At 54.6% G+C, this 20,989-nt stretch overlaps 9 protein-coding genes and 1 non-coding gene across 10 annotated transcripts; 4 read left to right on the top strand and 6 right to left on the bottom strand.

Annotated features, from left to right (window-relative positions):
* Positions 1-1,080: 1,080 nt before the first annotated feature.
* BGZ61DRAFT_532312 (Maf1 regulator-domain-containing protein) lies at positions 1,081-2,132 on the bottom strand (the record flags this gene model as incomplete). Its single annotated transcript, XM_046253848.1, has 2 exons — positions 1,081-2,070; positions 2,127-2,132. 2 exons carry the CDS (start codon positions 2,130-2,132, stop codon positions 1,081-1,083), a joined length of 996 nt encoding a protein of 331 aa, XP_046104884.1.
* A 2,013-nt stretch (positions 2,133-4,145) lies between these two features.
* BGZ61DRAFT_532311 (adaptor protein complex AP-1 small subunit) lies at positions 4,146-4,904 on the bottom strand (the record flags this gene model as incomplete). The annotated part of the gene is made up of 5 exons (XM_046253847.1): positions 4,146-4,175; positions 4,288-4,562; positions 4,633-4,750; positions 4,806-4,839; positions 4,894-4,904. The coding sequence occupies 5 exons, from the start codon at positions 4,902-4,904 to the stop codon at positions 4,146-4,148; spliced, it is 468 nt and encodes a 155-aa protein (XP_046104883.1).
* Positions 4,905-5,797: 893 nt separating this feature from the next.
* Positions 5,798-7,029, top strand: BGZ61DRAFT_238349 (uncharacterized protein). Its single transcript, XM_046238307.1, has 2 exons — positions 5,798-5,976; positions 6,033-7,029. The coding sequence occupies exons 1-2, from the start codon at positions 5,951-5,953 to the stop codon at positions 6,931-6,933; spliced, it is 927 nt and encodes a 308-aa protein (XP_046104882.1). The 5' UTR covers positions 5,798-5,950; the 3' UTR covers positions 6,934-7,029.
* Positions 7,030-7,124: 95 nt separating this feature from the next.
* Positions 7,125-7,913, bottom strand: BGZ61DRAFT_532309 (kinase-like domain-containing protein; the record flags this gene model as incomplete). The annotated part of the gene is made up of 1 exon (XM_046253846.1): positions 7,125-7,913. One exon carries the CDS (start codon positions 7,911-7,913, stop codon positions 7,125-7,127), a length of 789 nt encoding a protein of 262 aa, XP_046104881.1.
* A 1,054-nt stretch (positions 7,914-8,967) lies between these two features.
* Positions 8,968-9,708, top strand: BGZ61DRAFT_351736 (uncharacterized protein; the record flags this gene model as incomplete). The annotated part of the gene is made up of 1 exon (XM_046240357.1): positions 8,968-9,708. One exon carries the CDS (start codon positions 8,968-8,970, stop codon positions 9,706-9,708), a length of 741 nt encoding a protein of 246 aa, XP_046104880.1.
* A 123-nt stretch (positions 9,709-9,831) lies between these two features.
* On the bottom strand, positions 9,832-10,898 carry BGZ61DRAFT_577300 (AhpD-like protein; the record flags this gene model as incomplete). Its single annotated transcript, XM_046256243.1, has 2 exons — positions 9,832-10,367; positions 10,419-10,898. 2 exons carry the CDS (start codon positions 10,896-10,898, stop codon positions 10,284-10,286), a joined length of 564 nt encoding a protein of 187 aa, XP_046104879.1. The 3' UTR covers positions 9,832-10,283.
* A 963-nt stretch (positions 10,899-11,861) lies between these two features.
* BGZ61DRAFT_351151 (FACT complex protein) lies at positions 11,862-15,183 on the top strand (the record flags this gene model as incomplete). Its single annotated transcript, XM_046240308.1, has 5 exons — positions 11,862-12,038; positions 12,104-12,188; positions 12,243-12,364; positions 12,418-14,023; positions 14,075-15,183. The coding sequence occupies 5 exons, from the start codon at positions 11,862-11,864 to the stop codon at positions 15,181-15,183; spliced, it is 3,099 nt and encodes a 1,032-aa protein (XP_046104878.1).
* A 1,010-nt stretch (positions 15,184-16,193) lies between these two features.
* BGZ61DRAFT_477812 (ligand-effect modulator 3 family) lies at positions 16,194-17,762 on the bottom strand (the record flags this gene model as incomplete). The annotated part of the gene is made up of 6 exons (XM_046248947.1): positions 16,194-16,302; positions 16,355-16,517; positions 16,565-17,348; positions 17,409-17,505; positions 17,556-17,592; positions 17,663-17,762. The coding sequence occupies 6 exons, from the start codon at positions 17,760-17,762 to the stop codon at positions 16,194-16,196; spliced, it is 1,290 nt and encodes a 429-aa protein (XP_046104877.1).
* A 649-nt stretch (positions 17,763-18,411) lies between these two features.
* On the bottom strand, positions 18,412-18,493 carry BGZ61DRAFT_t115. The gene has a single exon. It is a non-coding gene; the product is annotated as a tRNA-Ser (tRNA).
* Positions 18,494-20,268: 1,775 nt separating this feature from the next.
* On the top strand, positions 20,269-20,871 carry BGZ61DRAFT_477811 (uncharacterized protein; the record flags this gene model as incomplete). Its single annotated transcript, XM_046248946.1, has 1 exon — positions 20,269-20,871. The coding sequence occupies one exon, from the start codon at positions 20,269-20,271 to the stop codon at positions 20,869-20,871; it is 603 nt and encodes a 200-aa protein (XP_046104876.1).
* Between the last annotated feature and the right edge of the window lie 118 nt (positions 20,872-20,989).

Raw genomic sequence — 20,989 nt, 5'->3', positions numbered from 1 at the left:
GAGAAGACGTGCTAGGCGTATTTACATACATATATACATGTAATCAGATGGATACGCATAATCGCGAGATGAGAATACGGGGTTTGATCCCAGATGAATTGCTATTATGAAGCTCTAGACAAGTGAATCGCGTAGGGTTGTTTGCACATATAACGCCATCTAAGTGCCAAACACCGAATTCCAAGACAGATGTTGTTCGACTCGCCGTGCCACCGCCCTCTAGACCCCCCAAAATCAGCCCTGCGAACAATCATTGGCCTTCGCCTTTCCCTCCTTGAAGACATAAATACTGATTACATATTCATCAAGAGGTACAACGCCAATGGGCAAAAGACACACCACAGTGGCAGTCAAGTTGTAATCATCATTCAGTATCGGGATCAATGTCAAAGCAAGCAGCCGCAGCCTGGCCAGCCGATGAAATCTCTGCCGTCATTCCCAGTCAGTGAGTCGTTTCATTTCCACTCAGTAGCTCCTCCGTTACCCACGGGTTGATGCATCCCGTCCCAACCGTCCCATGCTCACCCCAACCCAGGCAACCCATTCCAGGCATAAGCCAAAACAATATAAAAAAGTACAGGACAACGGCTGCGAAAGTGACTCGCGATAGCAATAGAGTAAAGAAGCCGAATAGCGATTCAAGGAAACTCCAGAACCAAAAAGTAGAAAAATACCAAAAAAGCATAATATGCCGCCGTGTACCGCATGCGGCCCCGGAAACGCCACTCCAGCGGAATCCCAGCCGCTCTCACCGACCAGAAGCCAGCCCAGGCGCCGCGCGTTCAAAATTATCAGAGTTAAAGAAAAGACAAAGTTGAAACAATAAAGGGGTTGCGGGATAAGAAAGTCATGTGCTTGGTGGCCTCCATCCGGTCCGTGCCAGGTAGAGATCCAACCTGGGAGATGGTTGCCCCATAACCCCTCTGTAACCGTTGAGAGTAAGATGATGATTTGTTGAAAATGTCGTGCAGAAAGCAAGCCAAGTACATTCGCGTCGTAGCAATGATCATGTAGAACCCGCTAAAGCCGTCAAGGCCCTGGGGGAAAAGAGTAGTCTGGGCCGCGATGATAGAGGGTAAACTAGATCTCCATGCGACCTGCAATGTCCTCGCTCATGTACCTATCCAAAGGCTTGTCGAGCATGTCGACGTCGTCAAGGTCATCATCTTCAAGGTAGTCGTCATCGGAAAAGGCCACGAGATCGCCATCTTCTCCACGATTCCAGTAGAGGCCATCATCGTTCAAGTCGTCGCCCTCATCGAAAGGTACCAACTCGGCATCTCTGTCGCCGAGCCAGTAGTTTGCACGTTTTTGTGCGCCTGCGGACTCCATCTCTCGCTGCTGATTCCGTGCCAGGTTCATCGGTCGCAGCGTTGGGCTGTGTGATGAGATGACGGGAACGACGCGGACGTAAAGGTAGGCGACGCGTTTCAAGGTTCGGTTGAAGAAAAAGTAATGCGCAGCCCAGATGGCACTCTCATCCTCCTCAAATGGGTCCGTATCGGGGCGATAACTAAAGATGGTGCACTCGTTGAGGTGCATCTCCTTGTCGATCAATGACCAGCATTGGGTACCCCAAATGGAAGTCGTCTCACTGCCGATGGATGAACCGAGCGACTTGGGCTCGAAGCTTGGCCGGACGTTTTGAAGGATTGAATCGAGGTTGACCATGACGCGACGCAGATTCCGTTCACGCTTAAAATCGTTTGGCCGCAGAACGTGGGAAAAGTCGTAGTGCGGGTGACTCGCATTTAGCGTCGCGATCAGATAGGCAAACGTCCGGCGACTTGAAAGGTCTGAGAGGGGACCAAAGGCGCTAGAGTGGGAAAACAGCTGCATACTCGGTGATGTTGCCAGCATATGCTCTCGCTCGGGTGGTGATAGGCTTGCGCCGAGCTTGAGCAGCGCCTCATGTTGTGAGTTGAGATCCTTGTCGATGTTCTTGTACAGCTTCTTGTCGGAACCTGTCGATTTGGTCGTGTAGAGATCGCATCCGCCAGTAACGTTGCAGTCGGGGGTGTTGAAGTTCAGGGCGCCAGTTACGGCCTCGAAATCTTGTACGGGTAGATACTGGTGAGGTGTCAGCGTCGGGCAGGCTCGCGAAGCAGATTACCGGTGTCGCATACCTTCATCTTGGCTGTGGGTGAGCAATCTAGCTCAGATAACGCGATGGCGCGGTGGCGATTGCGCTCCAGATGGCGGATGGCGGATGGTGACGGTGAGGCGGATTGAGCGCAGTCGGGAGGGAGCGGATTGCGTCAGCGTGGAGACAGGTGGGCCAGGTAGAAGGACAAGGCGAAATGTGTCGCGATGCGATGCGATGCGGAAGGAGGAGGTGGTGGCGCGGGGATGGATGGGGTTGCGGATTGTCGGGTTCAAGTCGCGGGCGCACGGAAGGCCACGATGGTGGAAAGTTGGTGTTTGAGGGGGATTGAGTTGGATTGGATGGGGAGCTTTGATTATCGGGAAGTAGATCGCCGGAGCCTAGCCGGGTCGCGGGGGGTGTCGGGAATGGTGCACGACCCTGGTGAATCTGGTGAATCTGGATTGATGACGAAAGCGAGATGCGGGTGAAGGAGCCGAGAGGTGAGCCGAGAGCCAGCGGGCAGTGCGTTGAATTGGAGACGGTGAGGAGAGGGAGGGAGGGATGGTTGGATGCGAGGAGGAGATTGGGGGCGACAGGTGATGCTTGCGACGGATGCAATGGATGCGTCGAGGGCAGATGAGAGAAGCAGGGAGAATGAGGGGATGATGAGGGGTGGGCGGCCAGACGGGTGATGAAAGGATGGAGCGATGGGAATCACCCGGGCTGCGAATTGTATGAGGTCAGCGAGCGACAGAGGCGAAGCGGGAGCGGCTTTGGCTGTGGCCTTGCTCAACAACGCAACAACGTGTGAGTGAACTGGTTTGGCTGGCACGGGGTCTCGAGAACCACGAAATAGCCACCTGCACCGTACCAAGATGCAGACACGCAGTGTCGCACTCGGCCGGCTCGCCCTTGCTTGGGGTGACCTGGCGCCTGGGGAGCCGAACAACTGGGGCCGCTATCGCTTGATTGCAGCTGCTGCGCCTGGCTCGGGATTCGCAATCGGATCGAGGTCGGACTGGAGGCGCCTAAGTAGGCATGGGATCCATTCCATCCCGCGAACGGACGACGGACGACGCCATGCCCCATGCTTGATGCCAGGTGGTAAATGGCTGACTTTCCACTCGCCCCTGGGTCTAGGTCCTGCAGCCGCCTCCAGTCCAATCGATAGCTCCCAGCTGGGGCCGAAGCTAAAAGGGGTGAGGATTGTGGACTTGGGGACACCGCCTCTCAAGCTCCAGTGACGAGGTGGCAACGAATGGGACGGAATCGTGCCACCACGAGCCATCACGTTGCTCTCTCGTCGTGCATCCTCTGCTTGTCCTCTCGTCGTACACTCTGCGCACTAGAATTGATTCAGTCATCAGCATCCAAAATCCGTTGGCAAGGAACGTGTGGGCAATTAGAATCGTCTCTGTTGATTTCTGTGGCGGGGCTCCCCCAGCGGATGGGTCGGGTTGGATGAGCGTGCGAGGGAGGCCAACGTGCTGGTCTTCGTGGGCCTCAGTGGCATGAGTTGGATTGGAGTAGATGCGCGATGGGACAGCTTGGGTGTCGTCGTCCATCATCACCTCTCTCGTCCGTAGGGCGTCATGGCCGATCTGATGGTTTGGCTGGTGAGTGCCGGCCCATCCCGTGCCTGGCGCTTCCCTCGCGTCGCTCGCTCATGGCTGTCTCCTGGAGCCCCCTAGCCTCGTCTCTTGATATGAAAGAGGGTGGTTTTCCACCGTCCAAGATATACAAACAAGGCCTCATCGACCTAAAACTCCCAAACACCGCCTGCGCCGGTTCCCACGCTGTAATCATACGTGTCCTCTCTTCACATCGAAGAGATTGCTCAGCCGCCTGAGACTTGTCCATTGTAACAGCCCTCCATCCTTGAGCGCCTCCTCGAGCGACTCCTTGACTTCATCCGAGACCTATTATTTCCAAAGTCAATGCTCGATCAGCACATACGAGTGAGACGAGCGTCATTCTGCGGAATCCTCTGGCTTATCGCTCGGTCGGTTGGCGGCCCCTGTCGAATTGTCCCAGGCAGCCATCTCGGGTCGGGGGGACTCTACATGAGCTTGGTGACTTCGTCTTCGACCTAGGTTGGGGCTTCGCGTTAGCAGATGCATGAGAATTGCTGTCGAATTGGCCACTCAGAGCCGTCACCGACAAGCACATCAGTTGGTAGGACATAACCCATCGATACGTACCTCCATATCTTCGAGAGAGTCTTGCTGTCCAATGCACCGCAACACGTTCTTCTTGCTGCTCTCCTGGAGCTCGCCAGCAAGCAGCAGCTCATCCAGGATATAGTATGCCTTGGTGAAGGAGAAGATGATATCCAGCTCGCACACGTTGCCGTAGTACTTGTCCATCTGCTCGACGTATCGGTGGATGATTTCGAGGGTAATCAGCTCGTTGTCATCCGAGGAGCAACCAGCAATGAAGAAAAGGGACGCATAGCGACGGTATACGATCTTGGTATCTGTCCTCAAGCTGTCAGCACTTCTCCTATCCCATCGAAGCAGTTGTCCGTCAGACGCGGGGAACCGAACCCTTATATTCGAGGAAATTGCACATGCGCGTTCGCCGGGCGAGGACAAGCTGGGAGACGTCCTTGACAATCTTGGCCTTGTCCTTGGGGGACAATGTGGTAAACCACTTCGCAAGACGCTGCAGTCGAGGTCAGTCGGAGCCTAGCTCAAGTCGCATGCCAGAGTTGACGCACCACTTTGCCCTGGCGGGATAGGAGAATGAGGTAACTGGGGGCTCGGCGTCAGTGGCTGTTTCGGGCGGGCAGACGTGAAGGAGCGTACTGGATCGCCATTGTAAAGCGATTTCACGTCACCGAGCCGGCTTGGAGACGTGCAGCAGAGTGAGAGAGGAGAAGTTTGGCGTGGTGGGCGGGTAAGCGGCGAGTTGAAGATGCAATTCTGGACACGGAGCAATTTTGGCTGGTTGGTGACGAGCGGGACTGGCAACGCAGCCACTGCAGTCAGTAACCACGTCCGAGCTGGCCCAGGCAGGCAGCCTTCCAAAATGGTCCAGGTCCACGGGTCGGAAGCGGGTGGAGCCCGCACAAGCGGTCCCTAGCGGGGCTCGGCAGCGACCTGCCTGCCGGCACCTCAGTGGGCGACGCCCTACAAAATGCCTACGATACAGTGATCGACCGCCGCCTGGACCATAGAACCTTTTACTACAGTGGGTTCGGCTCAGCTCCCAGCGCAGTCAGCCGCCCAACAGACTGCCGAACAGCCTCAAATGACAGCTCGGCATACAGACACGACACCAAGGATCTATCACAAGATCCTAGTCCGCTGCTGGTCTGCCACGACGGCCCGCCCGGAACTGCTCGACATTGCCAAACATTCCCAATATTGGGCCTGGGTCTACCCCCAAAAGGCGTTACCCCGCCTGGATATAGCATCACCATGGCTGCCCACCACGCGACACGGGCTCCCTATCAAATTCCTTTCGAGTCCCAATTTCTGCTCCACTCGCCAGCTCGTCCGCCCCATTGCCGACGCCGTGCATCGCATCACAACCAGACAATCTTATGCGGCTAATTCTCATTTCGTATGATGACATTCCTCATATGAGAAATCAGAACGATTAGTAATTCCCCCATCGCCTTCCCCCACGTTTCCGGGTTCCCAAGCCCGCCCCGAACCACCGGAGGGTGGGAGCTAGTTTGGCCCGCTGCTCTGATAAAGACTATTGCGTCGGCCGCATGCGCCTGTGAAGTGTGCGCCTGGAAGACGCCGAAATTTTTCTTTGCCCTCACTCTCCTCCCAGAGATCGGCCCTTCCTCTTCTTCTTCTTTTCTTCTGCCATCCTTCTGGAACATCGGTTACCAATAATCTCGTATTCGCCATGACGAAACTCATTCTATCAACGGGGTGCGTACTTGATGCTCATGCGCGCATTTGACCGGTGCTGACAAACTCCATCACAGCAATGTCATGTCCGCAGGCCCCTCCATCATTCGCAAACCCGGTGCCGCCACCAGATCCAACCTCGAACTCGTCAACTCGCTCCGCGAAAACTTCGCCGAGGCTCAGCGCGACTACGCGACGCTCGCGCCCGTTACAAATGGCTTCGTGAAAGGCCCCGGCACCGCCAACGCCATCGACGTCTGGACGGAGCGAGAGGACCGGACCCTGTACATCCCCCGCATCAATTGGCATGCCGCGGGCCTGCATGAGGAGCCGAGCCAGTATGAGATCACCCTCAAGCTATTTTTCCTCCCGGGCTGCCCGGTGTCTGAGCGTGAGCAATACGCGTCTGAGGCGCTGGAGTTGGTCCAGAAGGAACTAGGCATTCAGACTGTTGACCTGCTCGTCGTCTCTTTTCCCGGAATGTCCTTTGAGGGCAACTGTGAGTGGGAGGCAGACAAGGCCAATGCCCAACAGGGCAACCTGGAGGAGCAAATTGTCACATGGCACGCGGTAGAGAGCCTGCACAAACAGGGCCTGGTCAAGCGACTGGGTGTGGCCGAGTTTGGCAGCGCGAAGCTCGGCGCTTTCATCAAGCGTACGACGGTCCCTCCCGTCATCGACCAAATCAACCTGCGCAACTGCTGCGACGTCCCACCGCCGCTCAAGAAGCTAGCTGAGGAGCAAGGCATCGAGCTCCATGTCCATAGCGACTGTACTGACATCCTCCCCCGCGGAACCTTCCGGGAGCTCCTCGGCCACGGCCCTCAAGGTGCAGGCGTGCTCGCTGATGCAGCACACAAGGGTTGCGGTCTTCCGGGTGAGATTTACCCCCAGTGGGTGGTGAGGTACACTGCATTTATCAAAGACCGAGGTATCATCGAAAACAAGGGGTACTTTGCAGGTGCTCAGCTCATATAGTCGTGATATCGACGAGGACACCGGGAGTGGGGGAGGGAAATGGGAGGAAAGATATCCAGGCGAGCATCTCGGGTGCAGCATGACGATGGTGTTAGAAACTTTTGTCCATTTGTTTTCAAATAGCGAGCATCAGACACACGGAGTTTTAGACAGTATGGCAGGGAATTGACTGCATGACGGCTTTTTTATTTTTAACCCAGCATGCTTCTTTTCCGGCCTCTCATCCGGACATCTTCTAGCTTCTTTAAAACGCCCGGTGCTTGCTTGAATGTCCCTCGGTAGGCATCTAGCAACTCGGAGAAGACGCACTCTGCTCGTGGATGCGTACTACCAAATGCTCTTTCAAGCACGTAGAGATCAACCGCCCGGTCTTCCTCAGAAGAACTGCCACTTGCCAGTCCCAGGTCAATTATGACAACTTCCCCATCCAGTATATTATGGCTGTCTGAGTCGCCGCTCACCGGCGGAGGATTCAGCATCAGGTTGCTCGTGGTCAGGTCGCCGTGGACGATACCAATCTGGTGCAGCTTGCCCACGGCTGTCCCCATCCGCCTCATCAAGTCCTTCAATTCAGCATCCTCGGCGATGCCCTCTGTGCGCGTACCCAACCGCTCGTTGATCCTCGCCCGGACCGGCCCACCATGTATCCATTCCAGCATCATCCAGCCGGCGCTCTCGTCGACGGCATAGATGGCAGGCACCCTCACGCCATCGCGACGGCACTTGGCCAAGATTCGCGCCTCGGAAAGGATGCGGTGTTTCGTTAGTCGCTGGTCGAGAGTAGGGTGTCGCCAGGGCTTGGGCGGGCGGTATTTGACGGCGCAGGGGAGATCGGGCAGCAAGTAGGTGCTTCGGTAGAGGCGACCCTCGGCGCCTTGGGTGACGAGGGTTGGCGGGGTCGAGGCGGGGTATTCGAGAATCTTTGGGAGGGGGAACTGGTGCGTTTGCGCCGCGGCCGGCTCTGCAGACGGCGTCGCCATGGTCGCGAGGAGATATGCGTCCAGCGGTGCGATCGCTAGGAGAGGAGAGGTCGACGGGTCGAGAGTGGAACAGACCGGCCGGGTGACTTGGATATTCTGCGAAGCGGGCGCAGGTACCGTGGCGGGTGAGGAGGTGACGATGATTGGGACCACGAGGCGGCCTGCGGTGCGGCCTGAGATTTTGGCGACAGGGAGATAAATGGCAAAATGACAGGGAAACGAATCGCGCAAGGCTTTTTTCCTGCGCGACGAACGATCGAGAAATCTAGCCCAATCCCACGGCCCAGGCCGCTGGTGTAGTCCACTGTAGTGCAGCAAAAAAGTGCAGAAGCCGTCGCAGTGCAGGATGGCCCGGAAGCCAGCCAACAGAAGCTGGTTATGAGAGGCTCGGAATGCGCTTCTCTCAGGGCTCTCTCCACTGGCAATGTGGCAATGAACTATCGCGCAGACTTACTTATCACACTCCTTCTGAACCGAACCTAAAAACACACCCAAACTAGGTACCAACTTAAACCACCAACCCTCTCCAGGGAATTACATCACCACTCACCAAACTGCCATCCCCCCTTGGCGCATCTTCTTTCATCTCATCTCCCTTTATTACCCCTCTCTTCTTCTCCCCTCTTCGCCCCTCCCGGGCCTTCCGCTTCCGCAATGGCGCGCCCCTCTCAGTTGAGTCCCGGTCCTGGTCGCCACCAGCCTCTCGCATTCGCCCTGGTTAAAGCACCCGGCCGACTCACTCAAGTGTCCCGGTCCATGTGACACTGCGCGTTAGCTGCAGCTTCCAGGGCCCATTCCCAGCCATCCCACTCATCCCAGTGGCCGACCACCGCTGCTGGCGACGAATGTGGTAGTCGGCTTGCACGACGGGACCTATGGCAGACCGGCCCCAACGGCGCACACAAACGCGATTGCGCTTTCGCTTTCGCCGCCTACTTCGTCACTGTTTGCCGCCCGTGGGCCATCCTGCTTCTCTTCTTCCCCCCAACGACCAGACCATGCATGATAGCCTCACCCTCCGCCTCGACCTGCCATCCAGACGCTCCGCTACATCATGGCCGAGTCAGGCTCCCTCCAGTGGACCATTATACTCGTCCTGACCGCTCTTTTGCTGTCCGCGGTCGTCCTCGGCCAGATCGCCTCCGTCTACACGGCCGCATACCTTGCCGCGCCTCAGGAGATTGCCACCTTCATCGACACGGCCGACTTTTCCATCCAGGAAAATGAAAGCTACGATCGTGACGTCGCCAAGACGCAGCGCCTCGAGGACAAGATCCGTCTGGGCCAGTTGCTCCGCGAAATCCAGAAGGCTGGCGACGACTTGCGCGAGGACCTCAACGGAATGATGATTGAAGAGGGCACTACCAAGCTGAGGGCCGGCGCGCGGCTGCTGTGGGCATCGAAGCGATCACAACTGGCAGATCGGGTGCGGAGGCTGGACTTGCTGCGCATGCGCTTCCTCGTCGTCTATATGGGCGTCATCGCCTCCAACTCAGAGAAACATCATCCCCCCACTACTCCCAAGGAGCCGGAGAAGTCCATCTCCGCCTTCCGGACACCACCCCGGCCACCACCCCGAGCACCAGCTCTTCCCAGGGCCCTGACAGACGGCATTATCAATCGTCCTCCGCTTCGTAGGTTGACGACCCAGGTAACCGGTCACAATGAGCATATCATGACCCCTCCCAAGAAAGGTTGGGCCGGCGTCGTGGAGGAGCTTCAGACGTCACCCCTGATGCACAAGCGCCATGCCTCAATCGAGCGCCACATGTCAAGAGCATCGAAGACGCCTTGATCGAAAAAGGTTCCAAAGTCCCAGTCTTGGGCACACTTTTATTTGTTGGCATTCGGTTTCTGGCATGGCATCATTTCACACGGCTTGCTTGGTTGTGCGACAGCACACAAGCATCAGGCATTGAGCGGCGTTCTGGCACGGCGGACTGTCCGGCATCATTTACGAACAGCACAATCTGAGATAAACTACAGGTTCATTTATTACGAGGTAGGGGGGCTGGATTCTTATGAGGGATGACATGACTGTATGAAGACTGAGCATGACGAAGGTCCAGAGGAGTTAGGGTTTCTTCGCTTCACTTTACTTAGATGGGATACCCTACTGCGCGGCCTTAAGCCCCGGTTTTCTGCTTTTTTCTTTCTTCTTTTCGTCGTTCATATTCGTCCTCTTCTTGTTTTTTCTTTGGTTCAGTTGGTTTTGCTTGGTTCCACGTTTCCTGTTTTCCGTTCGCATACCCAATTTCATGGACATTTATTGTTCTTCTTCGGTAGTCCGACGGGGCACCGCCCGACCATTAGTGATACGCAGCATCGGGGCCGGTCGCATTCCTCTCCCCGACTGCATGGATGTTAGAACTAGTTAACATGAATATGACTGGTGTGTTTAGACTTACCATCGAGCGCCACGAGGAAGCGACTCACACAGTTGTAGCAGGCGACCTAACATGGGCGTCAGCTTAGACTCGTTGAGTGCAGAATATGTGGGCTTACAGTTGCGGTCAGCTCAACAATCTCCTTCTCGCTAAAGAAGGTTCGAAGAGCGTCAAATGTCTCATCCTTGACCTGCACGTTCCTCGTCATCTCTTCGGTGTACAACACCACAGCCCACAACTTCTCCGTCAACTCCGCCGGCCGCTCGCCGAGAGTCTCCTGCTTAATGGCCTCCATGCCGGCCTCAGAGACGCCTCCCTTGACCGCCAGGGGTGCGTGGTGCGTCCACTCGTACCACGCCTTGTTGCAGACCGCAATTCGCGAAATGGCGAGCTCCCTCACGTCATCCGGCAGCGAATTCTTGGTGCGCACTGCGCCGAGGAACGAGTTCCAACCATCGGCAATCGGAGGTGCGTGCAGGAGAGTGAGGTCGAGAGCCTGCAGGGGGCGAGGCTCTCTTCGTGCCCTGATGCGCTCGACAATTCCGGCTTCTTCCTCGGTCTTGGTCGGGACAGGATCGGTGACGTAGGGGAGTCTCATGTTGAGCGATGGTGTAGGGTAAATCAGGGTTCTGATTGCCGGTTTTCGTATAACGAGGCTCGGTGTATTGAAGGTTGGTTTGAGAGTAGAGAGTATATGTGCAGAGTGTTGGATTGGACGCAGAGGACAAACTCTTCTAAATATTAGATTCTGGTTGATTCGAGGCATGTTGTCTGGTTATATATTCTCCCGGCGATGCGCGGGGTCGGCTCTCAAATCCAACTCCCGACTCCACTTCCCGAGAATCGGACCCGGCGCCGAATAGAAGCAGCGTGTGGGTCGCGGAATAGTTCACTCGTCTGGAGTCAAACCCGGAATTTCGGATTCGGCTATGATCAGAGTTGATTGCTTCACGAGTGTGATGTGATTAGGAGAAGTACCAGACAAAGTTGCGCTAGTTGGTCTACGATGCTCAAAGTTTAGAGATTGTGTAGTATTGTCTGGGCCTAGGCGGATCACTGGATGGGAGAGGGTAGGTCCCATACCTATGATGCCTCACTAGCATTAGGCCGAGGCTAAAGCTCTGTAACACGCTGCAACGGTAGTGGTGCAACTCCGAACTCAGACTTGAACATGAGAGTTGGATGGCTTCCACGCAATTTCATGAATTCATCAGTCATTATGTTTGCGCTTTGAACCGTGTAAAACCCTAAGGGACTAGCGCATACATACAAACACATTGAATTATAAGAATGCGAAAGAAATAGTAAGTTACACCTATTTCGCGACATCAAATTGTTTGCGCCTGGCTCTTACATCCGTGGTTGCTTTAGCTACGCCACTCCACTGCGGACCTTGGCGCATCCCAAGCTTTGATCGCATAACGCGTTGCGGCAGTCACGTGACAGGGAGCTCCAACCTGGATCATTAACGCGACATCACTTTTTTCGCGTCTCCCCGAACGCATCAAGCTCATCCCCCCTTCTATCCCCGTCCCTTTCGTTCGCGCGCTCATCAGTCAAGATGGCGGAGATCAAGATTGACAGCAAGCTCTTCCAGGAGCGCATCTCGCACTTCGTGACGGCCTGGAAGAACGACCTCCGAACCAAAGATGGGCTGTTCGGTGGTGCCTCGTCCATGGTCGTCATGATGGGCAAGGTCGAGGAGATTCCCGAGCTCCACAAGAACAACGCCATTCACGTATGCGACCCTCTCTGTAGCCTTATAAGCTACATGGCGACTAGAAATACTGACGATAATGATAGTTTTGGCTTCTTGGATACGAGTTCCCGACGACTTTGATGCTGTTCACTCTGGACACCGTGTACATCCTCACGACGGCGAAGAAGGGTAAGATAAACTGTTTAGGCTGTGCGATTCAATTAGGGCTTACCATTTTTTTAGCGAAACATCTTGATCAGCTCAAGGGCGGCCGATTCCCGATCGAAGTGCTCGTGCGAGGCAAGGATGCGGCCGAGAACGAGAAGCTGTTTATCAAAGTTACCGACAAGATTAAGGAGGCCGGAGTAGGTTCCATTTTGCGCACGCGCTCGACATTTCTAACAATACTCGCTCTTAGGATAAAGTCGGTACGATCGCCAGAGATACCTCGAGAGGACCGTTTGTCGACGAGTGGAAGAAGGTGCTGGCAGACAAGTGCAAGGATGTTGAGCAGGTCGACGTCTCTGCGGCACTCTCAGCGCACGCCTTTGCTGTCAAGGACGAGAACGAGCTTCGAGCGATGCGAACCGCCTCCAAGGCCTGCGTGGCTTTGATGACTCCCTATTTCCTCGACGAAATGTCCAGTATCCTCGATGCGGAGAAGAAGGTTAAGCATTCCGCGCTTGCCGAAAAGGTCGACAAGAAGCTCGACGACAACAAATTTTGGCAGACCGTGCAGCTCCCTAGCAAAGGAAAACTGCCCTCGGATCTCGACCCGACTCAGCTGGACTGGATCTTGGGTCCCTCTATCCAGAGTGGCGGCAAGTACGATTTGAGATTTTCGGGCGAACCCAACGACGAAAACCTGCATGCCGGCATCATCATTGCTGCCATGGGACTTCGATACAAGTCGTACTGCTCTACCATCGCACGTACGTACCTGGTTGATCCGAACAAGTCCCAAGAGAGCAACTACAAGCTCCTCACCCTCATCCACAACACGATCATGAAGGAAATCCGAGACGGCATGCTGGCAAAGGAAGTCTACGCCAAGGCTATCGGCATCATCAAGAGCAAGAAGCCGGACATGGAGAAGCATTTCCTCAAGAATGTCGGCTGGGGAATTGGATTGGAGAACAAGGACCCGACTCTTGTTCTCAATGCCAAGAATCAGAGAAGCTTGAAGGACGGCATGACCCTGATCATAAACACTGGGTTCCATGATATTGAAAATCCCCAGCCTCAAGACAAGAACAGCAAGGTCTACGCCCTTGTCCTCACCGACACCATTCGAGTGACGTCTACCGAGCCGGTGATCTTTACGGCTGAAGCGCCCACAAGCGCGGACGCCAACTCGTTCTTTTTCAAGGATGATGAGGAAGCCGAGCCTGCCCCTAAGAAGGAGAAGAAGGACTCCCGCGTTGGCGCTGTCGCTACCAAGAATATCACATCGACAAGACTCCGATCTGAACGTACGACGCAAGTTGAAGATGACTCGGACAAGAGGCGACGCGACCATCAAAAGGAGCTTGCTACCAAGAAGCAGAAGGAAGGTATGGCAAGATTTGCCGAGTCCACGAATGACCAAAATGGCGGTGAAATAAAGAAGTTCAAGCGGTTCGAGTCGTACAAGAGAGACAACCAGTTTCCTCTGCGAAGCAAGAACCTCGAAATTATCGTGGACAGCAAGAACAGCACCGTCGTTCTCCCCATTATGGGTCGACCGGTTCCTTTCCACATCAACACCATCAAGAACGCTAGCAAGAGCGACGAGAATGACTTCGCTTTCTTGCGAATCAACTTCCTATCCCCTGGCCAAGGTGTAGGAAGGAAGGATGACCAGCCGTTTGAGGACGCCTCGGCTCACTTTGTTCGAAGCTTGACGTTCCGTTCGTCTGATGGTGACAGATACAACGAGATTGCGACGCAAATCTCGAACATGAAGCGAGATGTGGTTAAGAAGGAGCAAGAGAAGAAGGACATGGAGGATGTTGTGGAGCAGGACAAGCTGGTGGAGATTAGAAGTAAGTCTCTGATTCAACACACTCGCTGGAGTGATGCTAACAATTTGCCAGACCGCCGCCCTGCTGTATTGGACAACGTGTACATCCGACCTGCCATGGAAGGAAAGCGAGTTCCCGGAAAGGTGGAGATTCACCAGAATGGTATTCGTTACCAGTCTCCCCTCAACGCCCAGCACCGTGTTGATATTCTTTTCTCGAACGTCAAGCACCTCTTCTTCCAGCCCTGCCAGCATGAGTTGATTGTCATTATTCACATTCACCTCAAGGATCCCATTATCGTGGGCAACAAGAAGAAGACCAAGGATGTCCAGTTCTACCGCGAAGCAACCGACATTCAGTTCGATGAGACAGGCAACCGAAAGCGGAAGTACCGGTATGGCGATGAGGACGAGTTTGAGGCCGAGCAGGAAGAGCGACGTCGGAGAGCCGAGCTCGATCGCCTGTTCCAAGGCTTCGCCCAGAAGATTGCCGAAGCTGGCCGAAACGAGGGTATCGAGGTCGACATGCCCATCCGCGACCTTGGTTTCCACGGTGTGCCGTTCCGAAGCAACGTTTTCGTCCAACCAAGTACAGACTGTCTTATCCAGGTTGTGGAGCCTCCGTTTATGGTTATTACCATCGAAGAGGTTGAAGTTGCCCATTTGGAACGTGTCCAGTTCGGCTTGAAGAACTTCGATATGGTCTTTGTCTTCAAAGACTTTACTCGAGCACCTTACCACATTAACACTATCCCTGTGGAATTCCTGGATCAGGTCAAGGACTATCTCGACTCCTCTGACATTGCCTTTACCGAGGGTCCCCTTAACCTCAACTGGCCTACCATCATGAAGACTGTCACCGCCGACACACATCAGTTCTTCGTCGACGGAGGTTGGTCCTTCCTACAGGCCGACTCAGACGACGAGGGTGGCGATGCCGAGTCTGAACAGGAGTCGGCCTTCGAGCTTGACGACGAGGAGCTTGACGAGGCTTCTGAGTCTAGTGAAGAGGATTCCGACTTCGGCAGCAACGCTAGTGACGATGATGACGAGGATGACGAACTGGACAGCGAGGATGAAGGCGAAGACTGGGATGAGCTGGAGCGCAAGGCCAAGAAGCGAGACCGCGAAAGCGCCATGGAAGAAGAAGACCGCGGCAGCAAGAAGAAGCGCAAGCGATAAATGTCAGAGCAACCACCCCGCGACTTTGGCCATTTCCAGAGGGATACGATGGCGTGAAGGGGAGGCACGGGCATGGTTTTTTTCTTCCTCTTCTACCTTGTACTAAAAAATCGAAATCTAGCTTGCGTGCGCATGGCTGGCCTCTCCTTACTGGTCTTCCCTTTGCGTTTGGGATCTTCTTGTTGAAGACAGAGCGAAAGCAATCGTCGAATGGTTGTTGTTCAGGCAGGGTGCTTAGGTACGACGGCTTTCCCGTCCTTTTCTTTTTTGTCTTGTGGTCTCCTGTGGCATGGATAGGTGGAGAGCAAATTTTGGGTCGTCCCGTCTAGTTAATTGAATGACTGTTTCTCTTAATCATTACATACTACGATCTTGGCTTTGCTCAGTGCTGTGATACCATGTATACGAACGAACACGTAGGCATCCCTTACTACGAGCACAGCCTCATCTTACGCAAACGTCACTTGTGCAAGGGAACGAGAAACACGAGGCCATATCATTCTATTCGCACTGCCGATTGGATAACACGCCCAAACTCCCGACCCTGTTAACGATACTCAGAAACATTATCCGCACTGCCTCTAAATCACCCCGTTTTCGGTCTGCGCAAGACAGGCAGGCGGGTGAGCACGAACTCGCGTGCGTAAAAGAGCAGGCGTCGTCGCGGCCAAGATGCCCAGAAACTACCTCTTGGAAAAAAAGAGCAAGCAAGAAAGCTACTGCTCGGAATAGTCGTACATAAAAAGCAAGGAAGCCATGCCGAGGGAACAAAAACGAAATCCAATGCCGAGTTCTCCCCATTTCCACCAGTCACCGAGTTTGGGTCTTATCCGCTTACATCAGGTCAGATCTAACGTCACGAGTGGAGCCGTGAAGCAAGACAAGGTGGGACGTTGGTTTCTGGTGTCATCGGGAGATCAAAGCTGGACATTAGATGATGCAAACGAGGGATTCGTGGTATCGGTGGTGGTGGTGGCTCGGAGGAGTGCTCTGGAACCTTCGCGAGCTGCCTAAGCCTCGCCAGGGCGAAGTTCACGACCAGAAGCCGTAGCTGTGCTAGGGCCAGACTTGGCGCCTGGGGCGTTGTTCCACGAGAGGTACGTGTGGTCACCAAGCTTCCTGTTTGGGGTCAGCAACGGGCATCGGTGAGTATGGAATAGGGGTAACGGACCTTGGGCGGACCAGGTGGGTGACAGTGAAAATGGTGCCGAGCAGAATGCAGACACCACCAACGACGACATAGGCGATGCCGAGGAAGGGGTTGCGACCGCCCATGACGGTACGCGTAGTGATGATGATGGACTTGGTGCCCTTGTAAAGAGTCGTAGGGAAATCTATCAAGAGTTAGCACGTGTTGGAGCTAGAGCGTTTGTAGACCTACAATCATCAATGATGACCTCGTAGCGACCAGCCGTCATCGAGGCAGAGTTGTTGCGCTGGTACAGCTTGCTGAAGACTGGCAGACCTGCGGTTCGCATCCAGACCTGGAAGGCCGGCCACTCCTTCAGGTTTGGTGGCGGAGCGTTCTTAGTGTATCCGTCGGGGTAGCGCTCAGCCCAGTTAGGCGGGGGGATTACTTCTTCGAAGGTGGATTCAGTCTTGCCGTACAGATCCCTATCGCTGCCCCAAGATATCTCATCAGAGTCCGTCATGAAGTAGGTCTGAGTCTCGTTGCCCTTTCCGTTCGGGGGGTTTAGAAGCACAGGATTGGAGAATGTATCGTTGAACATCGAGTTGGCGATGAGACCGCAAGGGTAGTAGGGCTTCTTCAGGTTCTTATCCCCCTCCAGCGGACTACAGTCAGAACCCTTAATCTGGTCGTAAGAACGCTTGTTACCCTTTAGCTGCGAGTTGTCAAACGACTCAACATAACGTCTGTGGTTCTGGTAGAAGTTTGTGAGGTGGTAGTAGAAGAGAACGGGCGATCCCATGTTCTCAGGGATGGTGAAGCGTAGGTGGCAGCGGGTGGTTTTGATGACGGTTCCGCTCATTTTATCGGTGACATTGACGCCGACCTCGCGACCCCACTGGGCGTTGACGCCCCCGGTGTTGTTCTTGAATGCGGTCGAGACGGTACCGTCAGGCATGTCGCCGAAGCCATCGCCTGACCTAAGGGTTGGGGCGTCGGCTTTGCAGTCGGTGTATTCGAGACGAATCTCTTTAACCTAGCTTGCCCGTTAGAGAAGTCCTTGAAGATAGCTGACAGAAGTGGTGAATGGTAGTACCTGGGCGCTGGCATAGAGGAGAAGGCCACCGATGGGCGCGAAGATGATGCCGATGATGAAGAACAAGGGCAGAACGGTCTTGGGCGTCAGGATGGGTCTATACCTGTCAGCATTGTATCCGGTCAGCGCGGAAAGTCTTGTACATACTGCCACGCCTTCAAGCGCTGTTGTCGGAACGCGGTATCTGTCGCGATAATATCAGTTGCGAGTTCTTCAGGGCGGCGCGTCGGTTCCGAAGCTTCCAGAGCACTCACTCGCAGGTCGGCGGCTCTTCTTCTTCTCCGGCTGCTTCGGACCTCCGTCGTTGGAGTCCATCGAGTCGGTGTGGTCCATGCCACGGGGTGAATCGGCCATTGTGCACACGTTCGTCGATATGCGCTGCGCGATGATGCCGTAGGAGTGGCGGGACTGTGGGAATGTTGCGATGTTCCTGTCCCAGGGGCGTTGTCGAAGGCGGGAGGATTGGAGCGTCGCGATGTGGCTCGTGTAGCATTACGTGTTGGACTCGCTGCGGCGTGGCTGTGCACCGTGCATTGGTGGGGCTGTGTTAGAGTGAGTGCCCGGCTATTCTTTTGTCCGTATACGAAGTCGTTCTGGCACCCCATGTCCGGCCGCGCCGTCTATTAATAAATTTAAGTTGAACTGGGATCAAATCGCAAAATGATGCGCAGTTTACAACTATGCAAAAGCTTGAATCTTCGATACTCCATTGATGACTAGGATGTGAGCATGTCTGATGCAACACCACATGTCGGGGTTGAAATTGGCTTTGCCCTCTGTAACCAAATCGAATCGCAGTGAAATTTGATGCATTGAACGGTGGATGACGGAATTCATGTCACAATGAAATGAAGCTCCTGGTGTCTTTAATTTCAACGTTAGACTTAGTCATGAATTTATGGCTGGGCATCGATCACATGTTCCCTAGTCATAGCAAAACTCCAAAAAGAAGTGAACTTACACAACATCTCAATGGATGAGAAGGTAAAAAGTGAAGTTGATTCGACACAGGCCTGATTTGAACAGACGCCTCCGAAGAGATATGATTTCTAGTCATACGCATTAGACCACTCTGCCACTGTGCCTTGTTTTTGATGGAAGAATGGCTCCTTGATGTGGACTAAACAGGCTACACGCGGTGGTGTCCACCAGGGCCGAGACCCTCTTATTAGCCCCCGCATCTGTTGCATGTCCGATATCAGTTTGCCCATTCGTTCAGGGGAAGACTTTATTGAATCGGGTCATGCTACATGTATTGGCGGTCAGCCGGAGCAGCCAGATCGATTGCGACGGTTATATCCTGTCTTGATAGGACCAGACCGGCGCAATGACATGGCTGGGAAAAGCCTAGGGCTGAACAAGCACCGACCCCCATACATGGACCCTTACCAAGATCATAACAAGGTGCTTGAGTCTAAAACGAACGTGTAATGTACGCTCAGACGCGAGCAGTCTTTTAGGTGATCTTTTCCCAACTGGGTGGTTTGTGGGTGGGACTATTCAGTGGGAGAGTAAAGACGCTGTTGATTGGGATTGGATATGCATGTCTTGATCGATTCAGTTGGGCGATGGGCTACGGCAACCGGCCACAGCGATGGGCCATGACGCGGGCTACAACTACTACGATAGGCTTGCAAATTCGCGGCTGAGAAGCGGGAAGTCCACCCGCATGACGGGATGGCAAGTAGGAGGAGGACAAGTTGACAAGGCTTAAGACAAGTCTCTGAACTGCCCCCGGCAGGATTGAGATAACATCGATCGATGGGGTTGGAAAGGGGAATTGACGATGGAATATGAGGCGATTAGGTGGCTAAAACGACGAGGCATCTATGACCACAGTCGATCACCTGGTTGATGCTCTTAATGCTACCACCGGCTGGTGTACTTACCATGCGAAAGAGAATGAGGGCCTCCCCAGCCCCTCGCGACCCATAGTCAACATAGACAGCTATCCCACGACGCCATGCGCCAATTGAGCAACCAATCAACCACTGCAGACGGGTAAAGGCGACGGCTCAGGCGTCCGCAGAAGCGAGAGAACAGCTGGTGCTGGAGTTGTCAAGCCCTTCACCGCCATGCAGCCAAGGATAGGTCTCAGACGACTTCGACCGACCTGCCAATTGCGCAGAGGCACAGCGGAGGCCTTGCTTCTTCTGGCCTCGCCCAGGAAACACGTGTATGTGCGGATACAGGTGTAGCACGTACGAGCATGCAACATGTCTCGGCTTCTACGGATCTCTCGCGGACGACAAGAGGCCTCTGGCATCAGGCCGTCGAGGAGCTGGAAGCTGGGGGCTGGGGTGTGGAAATGAAGGAGGGTAAGACGAAATTTAGGGGATTTCTACTAACTGGACTACGGGCGGAAGGCTTTGTAGCGGGAAAGGTCCTGGAGCGCCGCTGCAATCTGCCCGTAGTGATACCTAGACAGTCCGGTAGGCACTAGCACCAATGGTCGAGAAAACCAGGGGTAGGTCATACCGGGGGAGTAAGAATTTGAGGACCGTATCGACTCAGTAAATTGGCTCTGAGTCCTTCTGCCACCTATTGCCCTTGGGCTTTTTTATACTTGATGACTTAGGAAATCTGAGCCTTATGTAGCTTAGCTATCGTCCCTAAAAACAGGGCCAATTTATTTACTAAGTCGATATGGTAAGAATTCGAGGGTACTACGATGGAGCCTATAATGATGGACTCCGACCGATCGACCCAAGGTGACACACCGGCGAAGTGATGAACGCACTGAGAGTCTGGGCTGAAGCCGTGCACGTGACGATCCTCCGAGTCGCTGGGCGTCCTGTTCCATTCTCCGTCGGCGACACCGCCCGTCAATGAATACGACAACACCAATTCAAGTCCATCAATGCAGTCCGGGTCGCAACCGGCTTTGCCGTGCAAGCGCCCAGCTGCGCATGCCACGGCGAATTCCCCGCTCGGATGCAGTTCCCCTCCTCCGAGGGAGCGAATCGAACAACGGGATCCAGCACCGGTCGAACTCGGCAGACAACCACGCCGGGAGGTCACTGCGAACGGCGGCCTGCCGAACCGCGCCCTCATTGTCCAGGTTTTAGATGTGTGTGTAGCGCTGGGGCGCCCTCGAGGTCAGAGGTCAGCTTCGACAGCCCGGCCAGCCACTAGCACTCCCGTCTGCGAGACACCGGCCTGCACGCCCAGGCCTGTCGTCATGTGTCCAGGGGCCTGCTGGGAAATGATCATCACCTGGACGCTGCTGAAGGTCGTCCGCTGGCTGTTTTCTGGGGCATTCGGTGGCCGTTTGCCGGCGTCCCTGCCCGGGGCTGCTCTTTTACTGGGTCACCACTACGGAGTACTGTACCGCCTAAAGCAAGTTACTGTAGCGATTGCTGCACCATTCCCAGACTGTTGGGGAACTGGTTTCCACCTGGTCGCTTTCATCCCGTCCTGCGGCAGCCGGTCAGCGTGTGCGTGTGAATGCCTCGCAGTATAAATATCACAACCCACCCCGGACCAGGCATAAACTTTCCGCGATCCTCTTGTGCTGTGATGACGTATCCTGCAGTTGCACTTGAAACCTCTCAGCTCGTTTGAAGAGGCGCAGAAGTATT

The sequence above is a fragment of the Ilyonectria robusta genome (assembly GCF_021365365.1).
Source record: "Ilyonectria robusta strain PMI_751 chromosome Unknown BGZ61scaffold_9, whole genome shotgun sequence".
NCBI classification, from domain to species: domain Eukaryota; kingdom Fungi; phylum Ascomycota; class Sordariomycetes; order Hypocreales; family Nectriaceae; genus Ilyonectria; species Ilyonectria robusta.
The sequence above is the reverse complement of the archived record's forward strand: the minus strand, read 5'-3'. Positions and strand labels throughout refer to the sequence as shown.

Coding starts and splice junctions, on each gene's coding strand:
- BGZ61DRAFT_238349 (XM_046238307.1), top strand. CDS start 5,951: ATGACGAAACTCATTCTATCAACGGG. Junction 5,977..6,032: donor AAACTCATTCTATCAACGGG/GTGCGTACTTGA, acceptor ACTCCATCACAG/CAATGTCATGTCCGCAGGCC.